The 18,746-nt window shown below is 36.6% G+C and overlaps 2 protein-coding genes across 2 annotated transcripts; one reads left to right on the plus strand and one right to left on the minus strand.

The window, feature by feature from the left end:
- Window positions 1–45: 45 nt before the first annotated feature.
- On the minus strand, window positions 46–6,792 carry LOC149020343 (UDP-galactose/UDP-glucose transporter 3-like). Its single transcript, XM_089148453.1, has 7 exons — window positions 6,378–6,792; window positions 5,863–5,960; window positions 5,603–5,733; window positions 3,201–3,231; window positions 2,075–2,178; window positions 1,791–1,912; window positions 46–911 (listed from the first exon to the last, which is right to left on the minus strand). Exons 1-7 carry the CDS (start codon window positions 6,479–6,481, stop codon window positions 506–508), a joined length of 996 nt encoding a protein of 331 aa, XP_089004579.1. The 5' UTR covers window positions 6,482–6,792; the 3' UTR covers window positions 46–505.
- Window positions 6,793–12,559: 5,767 nt separating this feature from the next.
- On the plus strand, window positions 12,560–18,272 carry LOC149020344 (putative serine/threonine-protein kinase PBL3). Its single transcript, XM_089148456.1, has 6 exons — window positions 12,560–12,842; window positions 13,826–14,166; window positions 14,252–14,387; window positions 16,013–16,149; window positions 16,254–16,377; window positions 17,441–18,272. The coding sequence occupies exons 1-6, from the start codon at window positions 12,779–12,781 to the stop codon at window positions 17,890–17,892; spliced, it is 1,254 nt and encodes a 417-aa protein (XP_089004582.1). The 5' UTR covers window positions 12,560–12,778; the 3' UTR covers window positions 17,893–18,272.
- Window positions 18,273–18,746: the final 474 nt, after the last annotated feature.

The raw sequence follows: 18,746 nt of genomic DNA on the forward strand, positions 1-18,746 counted from the left end.
AGAACTACCTCACAACACGTTACAACACCTAAATTTATAGTCGGCACTCATGGATAGGTGTTACCACTCAAATCACCAATCTCTTTGGGGATCGCAACTTCACAAGTACATTATGAAGGGTATTTTTTTTGCGTCGATAAAAATCTTAATCCGAGCTTTTGGTATACGACAATGTATCATCTTAAGCGTTCAACTTCAAATTGGCAAATTTCTGAATTTTTTTTAATCTTAAATGTATTCCTTTTAATTACTCAACAAACATCAAGTTTACAATTCATAAGATTCCTGTAAATGTTACCCCAAATAAAGGGTTCCTGTAAATTCCACCAAAAAAACAATAAGGTTCCCGCAAAGAAATTTGTATGTTCTATTGTCTTTGACATGTCGCCATTATACACATTTGTGCTCACATTCATCTCACTCCTGAATAATCTAAAACCAAACGGCTGAACCTTGTTTCTGAGAAAGGTAAAGTAATGATAAAAACAAAAATTATACATGCTCTTTATGTGGACTTTTTCTTCCGTTGTTTCTGCAGCTTCTTCCACTTGAGGTAGATCTGGTAAGACAACCCAGAAAAGACCATGAAAACACTCCCCCATTGTTTTGCTGACAGGGGATTGCCACTCAGTAGTGAAGACACCACAATGCTCACAAACTTACGCGTGGTGGTGATGGTGGTGTTAGCAAGTGAGCCAAAGCGGCTTATTGTAAGGAAGATGAAGTTCTGACCCACTGCTCCACAGAGACAGTAAAGAAAGATGTCCCATGCTGCCTCTGGATGCTGCTTGCAGAACTGGACTGCCTCATATCCACTTCCATGTGGCCAACCAAACATATAGACCATGTTGTAAATGGTACCCCATAGATTCATTCCCAACATTATATCCCAAGCACTTGTTTTAGGATACCTATCGAGTTCAAGCAGTGACGTTCAGCCGGAGAATGGGAAAAATATTTCAATGTATATATTACATGCTCACTAAGCATATATGGCAAGAGCTGACGGATGCAGACAGGCGATTGAATGGACAGCAAGAACAAGTTCTATCATGAAAGAACAAACATTTTCAGGAATTTACACAGGGAAAGGATAGCAATGTAAGGTATAGCCTGGGGTATACTAAAATTACTTGGACTATCAGAATCAAGTTATGCTATTAATGTATATTAAAATTATGACTCTTACTTAGATATTCACACAATTTATAAGTTTTAAATAACTTGTTTTCATTTACTTTCTCCCTTATCTAAGTAGATGTTGTAAATGGGACTCCACAACGTACATCACTTTAGTCCAAAAAGCTAATGAGACTATCGTTGGACTGGTCAGCGGCGACCGCGATGTCGGAGGTGTTAACAGGAATCTATAGGTCTGTTTGTAACCTTGAAAGCCCCAAACCCACAATCTTAACCAACCAACTCCCCCCCCCCCCCCTTTTCTCTTTTTCAGAACCCTCCAGAACAGGGCATAAAGAGACATATTTTTACAGCTACTCACTGGTCTGATGTTCCGTCACAAGGCAAATGATGATGCGAATCCATGGGTCCTCATTATATGGATGGATGCTACTAGCTAGTACAATAATTTTCATTCTCAGTTCTATCAAGACAAGAAAGAATCTGCAAAGAGCATTATGACATTACATACGCCCAAAACGCACAGACCATGGGACTTGCTTTATCCAACAGAGAAGATGAGTAAAAATGTACCTACTTCCAAAAATGATTAAGAATGAATAATCTCAAAGAATCAAGCACCTTACCAGATAGTATCCTCATTAACATACCTTTCTGTTATGGAGTCCTGAGTAGCATTTGTGAACCCATCAAAAGCTAAGTTCAGGAAACACAGTCCATATCCAAGAGGAGCATTAGGGTGAGCTAGCTTGCTTATGGTCTTTGAACTAGTCTGCAATCAACCCAAGGGGACAAGAGAAAAAATAAGTAAGTGATCAAAGAACTAAATAGGTATATCCATTAGCTTACTAAACTGGATCAAAGCAATAGCAATTTTTCTGATGTTTTACGAACATATAACCAAAAGAAGGCTTGAATAGATAAGACTCCTCACCTTTGATAGAGCAAAAGCTGATACCCCTCCAGCAACAAGGAAAGTGCATACATACTCTGGCAATGTGTATTCAATACCATAAACCACAGCTCCCATCAGCATCACTGCATGGATATCAGAATCATTGACTATATTAATCAACAAGTATAACTCAATATACATTATTCTTCACAAGCTGAAAGGATTAAGGATTAGCATAGAACAGAACATGAATCATTCTCCTTGACATATCAAAGAGTATGCATCCAAATCCCGAATTTTGATGCCACAATTCTCCATAGATTCAGATATGAGGGTTTCTTTATCAATGTGTGGCAACTTAACTCAGTATTAGCCCCCACTAGTTTGTGAATAGAAACAATTTATCCATAGGAAGACCCAGCATATGGTTTATAATCCTTGCACTACCATGCAATTCCATTTCATAATTCAACACATTCTTGTTTTTCAATGTTTATACTTACTAATGTTTTTCCTTTATATTGATTCTTCAGTATAGAAAAATTGTCCATCAGTGAACCACCAAAATATCTTTATAATTTATTCAACCAACCAGCGAGCAAACCAAAATTTTACCCGTTATTTTAAAATCTTAAAATTTTCTGTGATGTGGAAGCTAGTTAATCTCAAATTATCCTTTCAAACCGTAGAACCAACTTTATCTTTTATCTTATAAGCCTGAAGTCCTTTAAGAGACACTACTAGTGGCAGTCTGGGTTTCACTCTTCAGGTCCTTCTTCACTCTAGTTACTCCATTTGCATAAAATCATTAAGAATGCACAACGTACTCAGAAGCAACTGATCTAGGAGCAGTTTCTGTTCTCCCAGCTAGACATTCCTTTCCCTGGGCGAATAGATTGCCTTGAAAAAGTCACATTACACTACCTAAAGGCCATTATTAAAGCAATCAAAAGCTTCTTCTTTATAACCAAACACCCTTCTCTTGAAATTTGACCTCATAAATTAATGATATTACTTTTTAAAGGATCAAACTACAATAGGGCCTGCCATACAAGATTACCTCATTGGTTCAATTTTACTACTACAACTTCAGTCATGATGATAGTCTAGAAACTACGTTATTTAAGTGATCTGCCACACAGATACACACGCACAAAAACCTCACCTGGGATCATCTTTGATGATTTAGCCAGCACCTGCAAGTTATAAAATATCATTAGCATAAAAGAACAGACCTAATTTGCTTTAGCATGTTATTTCCCATTTTTAGAAATAATATGTTCCATAGAAGAAACAGGGACCTGATAAATATAGGATATTCCAAAGAACAACAAGAAAATATGACACGGTGAGACATGATTTAAGTCTCCGATATGCATATATCATCTCTAAAGAACTATCTTTTCTGTTAATTGATACAAACACAGTCCACCAAAAAGGGTAACATGTAAGTTGATAAACAAAAGAAAAAGAGACAGGGGAAGAGAAGAAAGATGGCTGTTTAACTATGGGAGTCATAACACTTGTGTTGAGACTCCTTTCTCCATTCTATATACTTAGGCAGAATACAAGTAAAATAAAATAAAAGGAGGACAAGAACCCCTCAGGGAAAAATGACTTGCACCTAGCACTAGCCACAATTCCCTCACAATTGCTTGATACCTTCTAACACGATGAAAATAAAGAAATTACAAGAGGATTTAAGTTCCATCTTCTCAAGCTTTACCAGAATAGATCTGCGAGCTTTAAGACCTGGAAAATGTTGCAAGCTGATTGATGGCTCCTTTATCTAAGACTTGTCTTTTCACTTACAAGAATGCTTATATATTTTTAGACATACAGCCATTTGGGATACAAGGAACATATTCCTGCAATTCCTGGCTACAGGAAAACACATGAAAACTCAGTCGATCTCAAGATTAGAACCTTCCATAGGAAACATTTTTGTTTCTTCATTCCTGCTTAAAACCATTCCTAGTATTAGGAGGGTGACAATCTCTTCTTCTTTCTTTTTTATTTTATTTTATTTATTTATTTATTTATTTATTTTTTTAATTTGGGTGGTCCGGGAGTGGGAGGGGGCAGTAGTTACTCAGCAACTTGGGCTGTTAAGTTTCTAATGGTTTATTTCTGATTAGTCCTTCTAGTCATACTGTTTATAATTTAGTCCATCTCAGGCAACTCTCTCATAACTGATGATGAACCAGAGCTACCTCAACTCAGTTCTAATGTGGTCTTTTCTTACTTTGTCCTTCCTAGTTTTGCCACAAATCTGTCTCATAATCCTCATCTCCATGACACTTTTTGTCTATATGATGATCTAACTACCCAACATTCTGGACCACACACCACAAATTATTACCTAGTCATATAGGAATTCCTGTAAATTCTCTTTAAGCTTTAAAGGATCACCAATCATACAATACTCCGGATGCACCTCACTGCTTTATCCATTGTATTTAATTCTCTAAACAACAGCATCTTCTATATTATCTTACTTATGTACTATATAGCCTAGATATCAAAAAATATTCACTTCAAGGAATCTCCCTTTCATCAATATCAACCACCTCGAAAAATGTCCTAGTGTGGCCAAAGTTATACATGTACTTTGTATCTGTTCTACTTATCTTTAGACCTTTTGATTTCAAGGCTGGTCTCCATTGTCCCAACTTGGGGTTAATCCTTGCTTTTGTCTCATCCACCAAATATCAAATGTAAAAAGCATCCACCAAGGGACCTTGAATCAAATCATCAATGATAAAAGCAAATAAAGGCTTCACACTGATTTGATGAAGCCATCTTGCAATTGGGAACTTACTTCCTTGACCCCCAACAGTTACACCATAATAAATATATCTAATTACAAATTGGAACACAAGAATGAGGTGGTGTACTCAAAGCCAAAGCTGCAGGTTAAGGACTCAATAAACAGAAACTAATAGACAGTACTTTGGTGGGACACTTCCAATTTGCAATGATCTGGGGAGGAAACTGTCCACATGTTGGCCCCGTGTTCCAATTCTGTCAAATTATACATTGATGGGAGTTATTTGCATCAAAAAAATGAAGGGAATCCAAGCTTTCACTCATGACTAAAATGACAATTGTGTTTCAGTGTATACTATATATTATGCACGGTCCTGCATAGCTTGCAGTCTGCAATGCCTGAAAGATTTATCCAGTTCTACCACTACAGCAGGTGAACTATGAATTATACAGAATTACTTACTCTAAGGCCCATAAAACCTGTTTTTATCTCAACTCCTGTTCATATCATTATTGAATTTGAAATCTCCTTGCTATTGGCACAATGAATCATAGATCCTCAACATACCAAAGCTTGAGAGACACTACACCCAGCCCCCCCCCCCCCAACCCTCCCCCACAAAAAAAAATTCTACAACACTCCAACGGCCAAAACTTCAACAGTTATGAGTTCAATGTTAGGAACTGAGGAAATGACTAAATAAGTGCAACTTAGTCAAGATAAACAGACATGAGAACTTGTCACTAAAGCAGCAAAATTCAATGATAATATTAGATTGAGCGACGGACTACACATGCCTGGGCTGGGTAACTAATGTACTTCAAGGCCTCAATTCCCATAGCAGGACCAACTGTGTTTGTGATGCCTGCACTCCAATAACTCCACCAGGGAGCACCCGCACCTGTGCTTCTAGACCAGAGCTTAATCACTGGAGACAAACGAATGAACCAAGTGAAAATACTAATCTAAAGTAGCCCTGTGGCCCCTGTCTTCCATCTAGAGTGAAATGAGAAATAAAATGATATAAACAAAGCAAAAAAAGTAAATCGAAACTTACTCATAAATGACCATATTAAACAAACTACATTTTGTGCCAGGTTCAAAAATGAAAGATGTTCAAACCGTTTCCTATCCGGTCCAAATCCCTTGGTTGACCTGAAAAACAAGACAAAGCCTTCTTTGAGAATTCGGGATAATTTATATAAATCCACGAGACTTCTCTGAAAAACGAAAAGGAATTCTAATGCTTCTAAAAAAGCAACTCTTAACCTAATAGCTCTAACTTCATCAAATCAGCTAAACAAAATTGAAAGCGAAAAAAAAATGAAGAGCTATAATCGGACGACATTGACATGCCTCTCTGAGGCAAATTCTTCAACAGAAGTAACCGCAATTTTTCCGAACCAAAATCATCGCGAAGCGATAAAAAATTTATCAGTCTTTTGGTGATATAATTTGAAGGAGAAAGATATCACTGTCAGCCTCAGAACTTAACTTCCAAGAAGAGAATCAAATAAAAAGAAAAAAAAAAAAAAAAGCAATGCTAATAAACCAATAGCACCGTTTACTCACAAAGTTTCTTGAAGAATTCCTTGAGTGATGTAAGCCGACCAAATTCCAACGACGCAGAAAGTGAGCAGGAAAACGCGGCCAACTCCGGTGCCGTGAACCTCCATTCCTGCCGAAAGCAATCCGCAACTTACAGTTCCGGCATCAGACTAAATCCCTGGCAGTTCTCAATGAGAATAAATGAGGAGAAGCGAGTAAGAGAGAGAAGAAGAAGAAGAAGAAGAACAGAAAGTGAGGTAACAAGTTGTGAAAAGTGGCGAATCGAATCGACTGGAAGAGAATCCGACATTACTTCCTTCCAGATGGAGCGATGGTTTTCTATGGAAGCGCGCCAACGCAACTATAACTGTACACGTGGCCTTTTCTTATTGGTTGGAAAACATAACTCTGCCTTCCAATTGCCTAGGAAACGCGGACCATTCACTTCACGCATCCAAGGAAGCAAAAGCACTCCATAACTGGACTTTCGCCTTGCCCTGGAGGCTTGGAGCATTTTCAGACGATTTCCAAAATGGAAAAACATTTCAGACCGGATCAAACCAGAGGATCGACCAACCCAACCAGACCAGACCAGACCAACCAAACAATTATTTTTTTGATTGTTTTTGCTGTATTAAATGTCACTGAGTCCCAACTCAGTGTTCAAGTTCTGCTAGTCCGATCAGGGCTTTTTGCCAAATTTAAAAAGTCAAAACAATGAGCCATCTATTTGGACCGGTCCAGTGGGTCCTACAGAAAATATAAGTACTTTTAATTTTAAAAATGCTTTTCCAGTAAATGTTACCTAAAACTTATTTTTAGTTGTTTCAAATGATCTCGCTAGAAACAAACATCTATTCAGATCATTTTCGATACATTAATGGCCATGTTGCTTTCGTGTCACCATGACGAGTGCAATACGAAATTCCAACTAAAAGGTCAAATCCCTCTTTTTCTTTTTTCATAGTTGGAACTTGGAAGTAACTTTAAGAAAGGCTTAAAGCAAAACAGCAAAACTGTTAGTCCATGTGTTTCTGTCAAAATAGCTATAAAAAAATTTTAGATCAATTAACAAAGGTATAATGTTTAGGGCTACTTAAAATTCTTCATTTCAGGATATAGGTTGGTCAGTTCTCTTCATTGCACCAAATTTCCTATAGTTGAATTTGTTGTTGATCTGTAAATTTGATGCCTTCTTTGATTTCATGAATTATAACATGTCATTGATCTTTTGTTGATGACACATTTATTTAGGTTTGTATTTTCCCATTCCACAGGACCCCAATACTCCAAGCTGCTCTGCCTAGCATTGGTTTATAAAGCTCTGCACACAATAATATAAGTAAATAGATCTCCTTTAATTTTTCACATATACATATATTGATGTTTTCATAAGGTACCTCCAGGCTTAAATTAGTGTCACTAAGCTCTAGAAGTCCTGATAATTTAAGTTGAAATTTTTTCCACCTATCTAGTAATGGCATTGAGTACCATTTTTAAGTTTGATTTTTTTTTCAAAATAAATGCCTCATTTCTTTCCATTCATACAAAATAGAAAGTCATGCTGAATATTATGTCAAATCCCACTAGTGAGAAAACAACACTATACTTTAAGGTAAGATTCCAAAATAATTTACAAATTTCAATTACAAAATAAACGCAACACGTGAAAAAGTTAAAAAAGCAATGTAGAATTATAACCTAACACTACCGCGCACCAATCATGACCAAAGTTTTCCTACTTTTCAAATTTTCAGAAAAGTCATCAAAGAAAGAGTCTTTACTTTTGGTTTCCCTTGTAATTTTTGTCAAACGTTCTTCCAAAAAGGTTCTAAACCCTAAGAATATCACCCTCTTTACATGTGTTCACACTTCACACCAAGAAATATAAATTATCATATAAAGAAAAAAGAGAAAGTCTAGAATCCATTTGGAGATATGTTTTTTCCGACTTAACGCAACCCTTGACTTAATATGTAAAATGATTACTCCACAGTCACAATCACAAAAAAGTAAAAATAATAATAAAATAAAAATAAAAATATAACATGAAAATAAAATTAATGCCTTTTGCAAAACTCCTTGGGATTCTAACCCTCATGTTACCAATATATATAACAATCAAGTGTAGAGCTTGAATTGGGTTAAAAGTTAAAACAAAAGTTTGGTGGTCAAAGTCAAACATTTCATACTAGCTCATGAATGAACATAAAGATACAGGTAACTAGGAAAAAAAAGAAAAAAGGAAGAGAAGAATATGTAGGCCTTCATGTAAGTACATTGAGTTTCCTAGACAAGCACGTACTTGTTATAACTTCATTAGTGACCACACCATTAATGAGAACTTAGAACAACTTCTCATTATGTTTATTTTTGAAGTTACTTGTTTGGTATGACTGTGTTGTAATGAAGCTTATGTGGACCAGAGTTTTGAATCTGGGCATCGTCCTTGAATTTGAAGAGAAAATCCTTAGTTGTTCGAACATTTCTTGTTACCTGCGTTTTTTTTTTCATCTTATCTCATTTTTTGGGTTGATTTTCAATTTATTTGTTTTTTTTTAATTATTTTTTGTTTTGATAGATTAAATAAAAGAAAAAAACTAAAACAAATAAATTGAAAAAAAAAAAAACAAGAGTATTTTCGTCACAAAAAATATTAAACTAACGGTTTATGTTAAGTTTGTCCTTAGTTAATCATTTTTGAAACCACAGAGGAGTCATATGCAAAAGAAAACACAAACTAGACTAAAAATGACTTGAACCAAACCTCAGGGGTCCAGATGAAAATTACCCAATTTTTATTGATAATAGTTAACGTAAAACTATGGAGCATTTTTTTCCATATTGATGGTATAAGCATCTCACAATCATTAATGATAAGAAAATTCACTTAGTTTGATGCTTATGTTTTCATTTTTCCTTCTTTTATCTCTCTCACCTCTCTCCCTCCCCATAAAAGAAATCTTTAATTCTAAGACATAATATGAATGTCCAACCAATATTGCATTTTAATTCAATAGGCATGTTGTATTTTATATATGTTATCTTTAATTTTTACATATCAACACTTTTAGAGGTTTGGTTGATGGAAACTTCATTTAAGTTAGATTTATTTAAATGACATATCTATTATATTACGATTAGTAAAGTGCTAAAATAATTTATTTTTTGAATACTCACATATATTTTCTTTTCTTTTCTACTAAGATGTGTAAAAGTTGGCTATTTGGTAAAAGTACATCCTTAGGGCGGGACGAGGAGACAAAAAGAGATTCAAACGAGACCAAACCAGAGAGGAAAAAACGTGGTAGTTGAATGGAAGAAATCAGATTTATCCTAAAAAAAAGAATAGGTCAAACTACGCGAAGTAGGGACGGTCCCCAACCCATAAATCTCTTCACGTTTAGAAATGGAATCTCTAGATCATGAATCGAGAGATCACACAAAAGAAATCTCCCTTGAACCAGCCCTTAGAAAACTCGAAAGTTTTTCCAGAAATAATTGACAAGAGGTACGATAAAAATGTAAAATATATATTTTGAATAGTATCATAATTTTCTTCTCTTTCTTCAAAGAAAACTGTTGTATATAATTAGTGATAAAGGAGAAATATATCAAGTAAACCAGTTCGGTACAAACCAAACCAGCTCAGCATGAACCTGACCAGTTTAGTACAAACTTGACCAGGTCAGACCAAGATGCCGACCAGGATAAAACCGACCTTATGGAGGTCGGCAGAATGACTAAGATTTGAACTAGACCAAGTAAGGTCGGCGGAATAGTAAGTCATATTCCAAGAAGAATAGTATTCTAGTAGAATTCAACTATTCGTATTCGGGTGATACTCAATCACTAGGATTCGCGAGCCGATTTACTAAGGTTTGAGTTCCAAGAAACTCTGATCTAGAAAAACTATAAAAATGTATGACATCACAAGAGAAAGGTACGCTGAATAGAACTATCACTATTCGAATTTTTATTTTTCATTACTTTATTGTCTTCCTTAGTCGGATCCCTAATTAGATCGTCGGAGGTAAAAACTCGACTTCCACGGTCGAGCTCTTTTTTGCAGGTTCAACCGGCTGAAGGGACGAATAGGATTGTGCAACAACAATTAGTAATCAAGAATTATAAGTTCTTCCCTTTTAAAGTTGCACTACTTGATGGAATGAATGATGAAGCCAAGATATTACTTGAAATTATCTAAGTGGAACTGTTAGAAGGAAGAGTTGTAAGGCCAACATGATTTATCAACATCGTCATGAAAAAAAAAACTACAAATACAAGATCTCTCCATGCATTAATTTTGCTCACACGGCAATTTGACTAAGAAACCTTATTTAGGTCTGGGTAGTTTAACAAATGGATGACTTTCACTTGAAGACGTTTCATGAAGGCATAAGGTTTAGATTTTCTTACTCTAAAGGAGAAAGTCTACGGGAAACTATAAAATAGGAGGTGGTATGATTTTTCCACCTCATGAAGACAAAAATTCCAACCCCCCCATAGTATCATGCCATGTATTCTTGTTAGTGTCTTAAGAGCCATCTTTGGCGCTATCGAGTTACATTTAGGTTCATTAAAATTTTGATCGAGATTTCGATTTGAGGGTGGAAACTAACGCTTAACTAGACCTGTAAATGGATTGGATTAGGATGATTTACCTCGGATACACCAGTATCCGAATTTGGTTAGCAAAACAATTATCCAAATTTGGAAGAAATTTAGAGAAGACATCTGAATTCGAATCTAGAACTTTATCACATATCCGATAATAATCCAGTTCAATAAGCTATTCGATTATTGATTGGTATTTTTTTTTTTTTTTAATATCTGATTTCCATTTCCAGTTACTAATTACAAGTTTCCGAATCCCATTATCAGTTTTTCTTTTTTTTAAGAAAAGTGTTTAGTATTTTATTTTAGTCGGATAATTTTTTATTTTCGATTATCTGGTTACCGATTATCATTTCCGAATCCGATTATCATCTATTTTTAAAGAAAAAAAATGTTAAATACTTTATTCTATTCTGATATTATTTGATCCGATAAGTAATTATCCCAATCCAATTCCAGTTGTTTAGTAAGTGGATACGGATATTTTTTGGTAAGAAAAATTCTTGATATAAACACCCTTAAATGAATCGAAATGTGAATTTTGACTATCCATTCACAAGTTTACGCTTAACAGTTCAGCACATTTATGACGTTTGTTTGACTGGAGGAAAATCCATCTGTTTTCGGTAGAAAAGAAATTTATTGCTGAAAGAAATTGCTACAAACACTAACATCTTTGTAATGTAGACAAAAATCTTGAACCGAGATATACGACCAACCGGAAAAAGTGGACCACATCCAACGAATCAGATCGGAATTCTCATCAACGTCAGCTCTTAGGAAGGCTGACGAAGTTCCAAGCTTAAAGGGGTGTTAGTTAATTATTTATTTTATGACGTGACGTGTCTCAGAGTCAAGAGTCAAAGGCTCTTAAGAATTTGGAATTTGTAATTTCTAACCTTTTTCTAATTTTCTTTGTGTGTGTTTTTAAGGATAGCGATGTTGATGCCTTTGTTAATCACTCAATCGTGTTTGCTTGTGTGGAGATTACGGCAACCGGCCCGCGTGTGACATTACTTTTGTTTTTTTGGGTAGCGCGAGTGACATTACACGACCGCTATTCAAGTAGGCATTCACTTCAGTCTCCTCGTGATGATCAATATCATGTCTATTTCACTCAAGAAAATGAATGGTTCATTTTTTGTAGATGTGTGACATGTGTCATAATATCACATCAAATGGTTGAAATTTATTTATAAATTACGTAAAAAAATTGATTGATATAACTTACTTATAAATGAATTTTAACCGTTTGATTTAATATTATGACACATATCACACATTGCAAATAAATGATGGTCAATTTCTAACAAGAAAATGGACTGGATAAATTACTGGTAACTGCCACGTTTAGTTTATCGCTCTTCCGATCTGTAAGTTGACGAGTCTCTTTTGAACTTTGCTTCAGTATTGTGCATTTAGTGTAGAAGACGATGATTCAGTACATTTTAATCCGTTAGATTGAGATTTTTATCGAAAAATCGACGTCAGAATCGAAATTTCCACCCAAATTTTGGATCCAACAGTCCAAAATTCTGCTTGACGGTCATGCCAATTTGGCTCAAGAGCCTTTGGTATTTCTTACTAATCCGCCTAAACACTCTCGCGAGTGGGAGAGACGATTCACACGCGTTGTCGTTTCTCCGAAATTGCGGTCTCTGCTTGCACACCGCCTTTCTGTTCACTTTGCTTCTTGCGTTAATCCTTGAACCACCTCCTTAAACCAGCAGAGATTCATACAAGGAGAAGCTAAATATGGTAGAAGTGGTTTCTTGATCGTTTCACTTTCTTCAGGGCTTTGATCATCCATGGGGAACTGCTTAGATGCTTCAGCCAAAGTTGACAACGCTCACACTGCTCACAATTCTTCTGGTAACCTTTTCTTTCGCCTTCTTCATGAGCGAGCTTAACTTCGTTTCTTTAAGTGATGGAGTTTCATTAATTATTGGTCTTTTTGAGTTCTTATTTCTGTTAAAAAGTATTGTGTTTACCATGCTTATTATCTGATGAAAATTTGTTGTAGTAGTCTTCCCCATATCATTTCGCGTTAAATGCTGTTGGGCTTGTGAGCTGGAATTTTAGTCATGTTGCCTTCAGTTCTTCGCTTTTTTTATAGGAATTGAATATGAAATTCTTCTTGGTTCTTTCTTTTTTTTGCTTCAAAAGCGGATTCTTTTTGATGGATTTGAAACGGAATTCTTGTTACTAGTTTCGGTCGTGGTATTGTTCTGCTATTTTAGCCTTCAGATGAGTTCGTTTGGAGGGTTTAAGTCGTGGGGTTTAATCTGCGAACCGGTCCTTGTATATTTCTGTTTTCCACCTTTTGGCGTTTATTAATTTGATAAATTTATTATATTTGGTAGTTTTACTTCTGTTGCTTTTAATGGAGTTTTGGATCATCTCATGATGTTCATCAATTCAAGGTTTTAAAAATTTGGAAATTAATTAATGAAAGTTATAAATTATGTTTGGTTGATAGTACTTCGAGTTCTGTCATATATCTATCTATGTTTCTCAATAATTTTCTTAAAACTGAAAAGAGTGAATCAAGCATTTTGATATCTGATAAGCTCCAGAGTGTAAATGATCTTCATGGAATGGAAAGTAATCTCGTGACCTAAATCATTTGTTTTAGAACCAGAAAGTGAACACTGTATTAGATTGTGGACTTAAAGTCTACCTCACATGAATACCTTATACTGATGGACAATATATTGATAGTATGGGACATTGCCTATATTCTAAAGTAATTGGGAATATATCCTTGAGAGGGTATATAGATAAGGTTAGCTCTTTAACTTGTGTTCGTATTCTTGGAAATGATGTACTGATCGGTTATCTGTTTTGATCTTTAGCCAACTCAAAAGATACGACTAGGACGACCCTATCTTCAGCAGTTTCCTGCCAGTCAGTCCCATCTTATATTGAAAAGAATACTTTGGGAAGTCTTCCCACAAACAAATCTGAAGGTGAGATATTGTCATCGCCAAATCTGAAAGCATTCACAGTTAGTGAGTTGAAGAATGCCACTAGAAACTTCCGTTCTGACAGTCTTCTGGGAGAGGGAGGATTTGGCTATGTTTTTAAAGGATGGATTGATAACCAAACACTTGCTGCTGCAAAGGCCGGATCTGGAATGGTTGTTGCTGTGAAGAAGCTTAAGCCAGAAGGTTTCCAAGGTCACAAGGAGTGGTTGGTAAGCCTAAACCCCATGACTTGGCTGTTTTGTTTTGTGTTTTTCCCATCACTCATTTTCTGAATGCCAAACTGATTGCTTTCAGACAGAAGTTAACTATCTTGGCCAACTTCATCATCCAAATTTGGTTAAACTTATTGGTTACTGCTCGGAGGGGGAGAATCGGCTCTTAGTCTACGAGTTCATGCCAAAAGGCAGCTTGGAGAATCATTTGTTTAGACGTAAGTACATTCCTCCCTGCAAATTCTTTGGCCTCACAGATGTATTGGAAATGATACCTTGGGATGGGTGTATGGCTAAGCAAATTGTCTCTGCCCCAAGAACAGAGGATTGTGTAGGTTGTTGTAAGAGGTGTGAATCTGCCTGTCCAACATATTTCTTGAATGTTTGGGTTTATTTATGACATGAGACAACTTGCTATATGGGTCTAGTTTATTGATATTTTTTGAGAAATTTTGTTGAATTTATTTGATTGCTCTTTACCAACGAAATCTGTACCCGAAATAGAAATAATAAAAATATAATATTTCGAGTACGGGTTTTCCTGGTAAAAGCATGTCTTGTTTTTACCACAAATTCTTTCCTTGGTTAACAATAATTGTAGTCTTTCTGATATCCGTGGGTTCTTTAATTTTCGTTCTTCCCCATAAAAGTAATGCTCAGGGCTCAGATTGGAATGCAAGATTCCAAACAGCTGAAATTTTCCTTGTTTTAGGTTAAATGGTATTCTGATATGTTAGCGTGAATGTAATTTCATCCTCCATCTTGATGCTTCAATCTGATGTCCAATACGGATTGGGATCTCCACCAAACGTTGTGGAGTAAGATTTCTGTTTAGATTCCAGGAAGGCGTGGTAATGGAAGCCTAATCTTCAATTGGATTACTCATCACTATTAAAATGAATAAAATGTACTGATATGCTTCTGTTTAGGCTCGCAATCCCAAAGTGGAATTGAATCGTCCTCTTCGTAATTCTTTCTGTGCAAAGCTACTTCTTCAGTTATCTCATAAGCGCTTATTATCCTTCCTCACCACTTCAACCTTCACTGTGTCCTTTTTTGCCTGTAAAGTTGCATGATACAGTCTCAGACTCATAACACTAAATCAGGGGTTGTATCAGTTGGAATCAGTCCTCCTCCCCTCGCCCCCCCCCCCCCCCCCCCCCCCCCCAAAAAAAAAAAAAAAAAAAAAAAAAAAAAAGAGGCCGACAATCAGCTATCAGATAATTGGCCAGAATCAGAACTGATGATGGCTGACTCCAATCTATATTTGCTAACTTAACTGGTCCAATGCTGATTCTGAAATGGTAATCTACTCACCTTTGTTGTATATGGTTGAACCATTTTGTACCTCATACTGTCTCAAGTGATGCTTCTCTTGTTTTCGTCAGTATGCCTTCATATCCAACTTATGCATCTCAAAGTTATGTAATTGTAGAATCAAATTTTTAGCTCCCATCTCTGGTGGCTTGTGTAAAATTTACCTTCTTGATTTGATGGAAGATGCCAGTCATTTCATGATTCATCTTTACAAGATTTAAAAAGATGCCATCTAACGAATATAGATGGGACCTTTATCTCCACAATATCTATTGCAATTGTTTCTCCGGACAGCATCACATGCCCCCTCCCTCACCTTTTCCCGAAAAGGAGAGAAGAAAAAAGACCCTATGATACTCTGCAAAAATAAAATAAAATATTGGATAAACATGCTGCTAGTTTGTTAAAGGATGCTGTGAACTGATTAAATAGTTTCCTAGATAGACATTGAAGTTCTCTTTCGCTGTTGCACTGCAATGAGTTACTCTTGTAATACATTTCTGGATGACGATGCCCTGTTTTTCAGGAGGTGCCCAACCACTGTCTTGGGCAATCAGGATCAAAGTTGCCATTGGTGCTGCTAGAGGCCTCTCTTTCTTGCATGATGCTGAATCGCAAGTTATATACAGGGATTTTAAGGCTTCCAATATTCTTTTAGATGCGGTATGCTGGCTAAAATAGTACCATACACTTTACTGCCTTGGATCCAACATGGATATTATTTTGGCATGTTTCAAGTATTTTCATGTTTCCTTTTTTGGTTGCAGGATTTTAATGCAAAACTTTCTGATTTTGGCTTGGCAAAAGCAGGCCCCACTGGTGATAGGACTCATGTCTCTACTCAAGTCATGGGTACTCATGGCTATGCAGCACCAGAGTATGTTGCGACAGGTCTGTTCACTTATCCATTCTTATTGAACTCTTAACTTTCTTTTTTTTTTTGGTTGCCAACCCCGGTTTCCAAGGCTTTGCCTTGACTAATCCGGTGTTCGACCCAGGTCGCACACCTGGCTGTGGTGGGTGAGTCTCCCAACGGGATTTTTTGCATCCACAAGGTTTCGATACCGGAACCTTACTTAAGCGGACCAAGCTGCTTACCACTTGGACCAACCCCTGTTGGTTGAACTCTTAACTTTCTATTTTCATTATTTGGTAATTATGTTACAGTTCTTTACGTTGAAGTTTTATAAAGCAAGCCTATTTTGATTTTTGTCTATTAATAACTTAAAACACTTATAGTTTCTAGAAAATTTGTATTTGCAGATTAGGCTGGTTCTGGATATAGCACTGATAGTAGCACATATTTCTTTTTCCCCTTATTTTTTTGGATTCTCCCAGCAGCAGTCTTTTTCTGTACCATATGGTGGTAGAACTGTTTGTGTTTTGGTGTCCAACGTAGTGTAACATTTTGAAGGCTCGACTTGACAGAAGTATTAAGAAATGATAGTGGTCTTGCAACAGTATTGTCATATCTTTCTGATAGGAATATAAACTTCTACCCTGCAGTTCAATAACTGAGAAAATGAATGAATTGTCATTCATTGTAAAGAAACTTGATTAAAATATGAAAATATTGAAACCAATTAAAGTATAATATTTATTATGCGGTGAAACAAGATCAGTTTCCATTCCTCCAGAATGAATCCTGGATCCAGTTCCTTTTTATTATACAGCTTCTGTGTTGGGGAAATTTTGAGGGGAGTGCTGATTCTACATTTTCCTGCTCTTGGGAGTTGGTTAAAAGAGGCAAAGGCATTGTATATGTGCTGCCAAGACACCCAGAACTGAGTGGTGTTACTAATACACTCAGTGGAGTGGAGCTAGCAATGCTTAAATTTGCCATTGGACATAATGTGGCACTCCTTCACACACGCGCACATTCCTAGGTTGGAGCCTAGGCCAAGTTAGGTGTCCTCATTCATTCAAAATTCAAACTAATGTTCATGATGAACAGGTCGGCTGTCTGCAAAGAGTGATGTATATAGCTTTGGGGTCGTATTGCTGGAATTGTTGTCTGGGCGTCGTGCTGTCGATAAAACAAAGATTGGCATTGAGCAAAACCTGGTAGACTGGGCAAAGCCATATTTGGGTGAAAAGCGCAAGTGTTTCCGGATAATGGACACAAAGTTGGAGGGCCAGTATCCCCAGAAAGGAGCCTTCATGGCAGCTACCCTCGCCTTACAATGTCTCAACAAGGAAGCAAAAGTCCGGCCACGCATGGCTGAGGTTTTAGTAATACTGCAGGAAATCCAAGTGCCAAAAGATGCTGCCAAAAATTCCCTACCAGAAGCAAAAAGGATATCCACTCCTCACAGGTCCCCACTGAGACACCAGCCTTCACCTCCCAATTTTGCACCTGGTGGTTCCCCATTGCCATCACAGAGGCAATTCCGACAAGTACGCTAAGAAGTGCTTTTCCATCCAATTTGGTACTTGATGATGTAAATTGCTTTGTTTCTCTCAGTGATTTGTAGTTCCGAGGAAGTGCAATGCTTGAGCATCGACAGACCCATGTTTGACCAGTGTAAATTGCATTTTGTGAGATGTTGCTTTGCCTGTAAATCTTTATTTTTGGGGGGTAGAACTTTGCCTTTGAATCTAAGCGAGCATTTTTAGGTGTCTGTTTTTAGGAGTAAATACTGTTGTTTTTCAAGCCATTCTCCAGAAATTATGAATTTTCCTATTCTGCTGTGATCGCCTGACCTTTCACTACATGTGTTCCTTGGATGCAGTTCAGTTGTTAGCCCATGGTCTTTAATGAAGAAGGAAATTATTTAGGTGATTCGTCTTTTAGTCTTAAATATTTTACAAATAGTGCTGCTTTGCTGAGAGGCATTTCTTGTTATTTATTAGGAGGAAAATTGTAGAACACCAAAATAGTCACTTTTTCCTCAACTAATAGGTAGTATAATTAGAACATCTTCTTTATAAAAAAAAAAGGTAATTAATATAAAATTCTGTACTAGTTAAGCTGGAATTTTAAGTTCTTGACAGGGCCCTTCAATACAAGGGATTGTGGATAGCGTTTACACTTTCGACTGTCATGGTTGACATGGGACTCCTGTTTGGTAAGTTGCATCAGTGTTTCCGTTTGCTGCTGTTCTGTGTCGAGTGTTCTTGAAATAGGGTGATATACGGGTTCTGATCTCAGTCACTTGTATTTGGAGCCTGCTTGAAGGCACGCATTGGTCTGTTTGGATGTGGACATCTTTGCGACTGGGAACCATGCTTAGTTTTGAACCTGATTCTGACCAATCTCA

The sequence above is a fragment of the Hakea prostrata genome, chromosome 3, assembly GCF_041222555.1.
Source record: "Hakea prostrata isolate BN-2017 chromosome 3, UWA_Hpros_2, whole genome shotgun sequence".
Classification (NCBI taxonomy): domain Eukaryota; kingdom Viridiplantae; phylum Streptophyta; class Magnoliopsida; order Proteales; family Proteaceae; genus Hakea; species Hakea prostrata.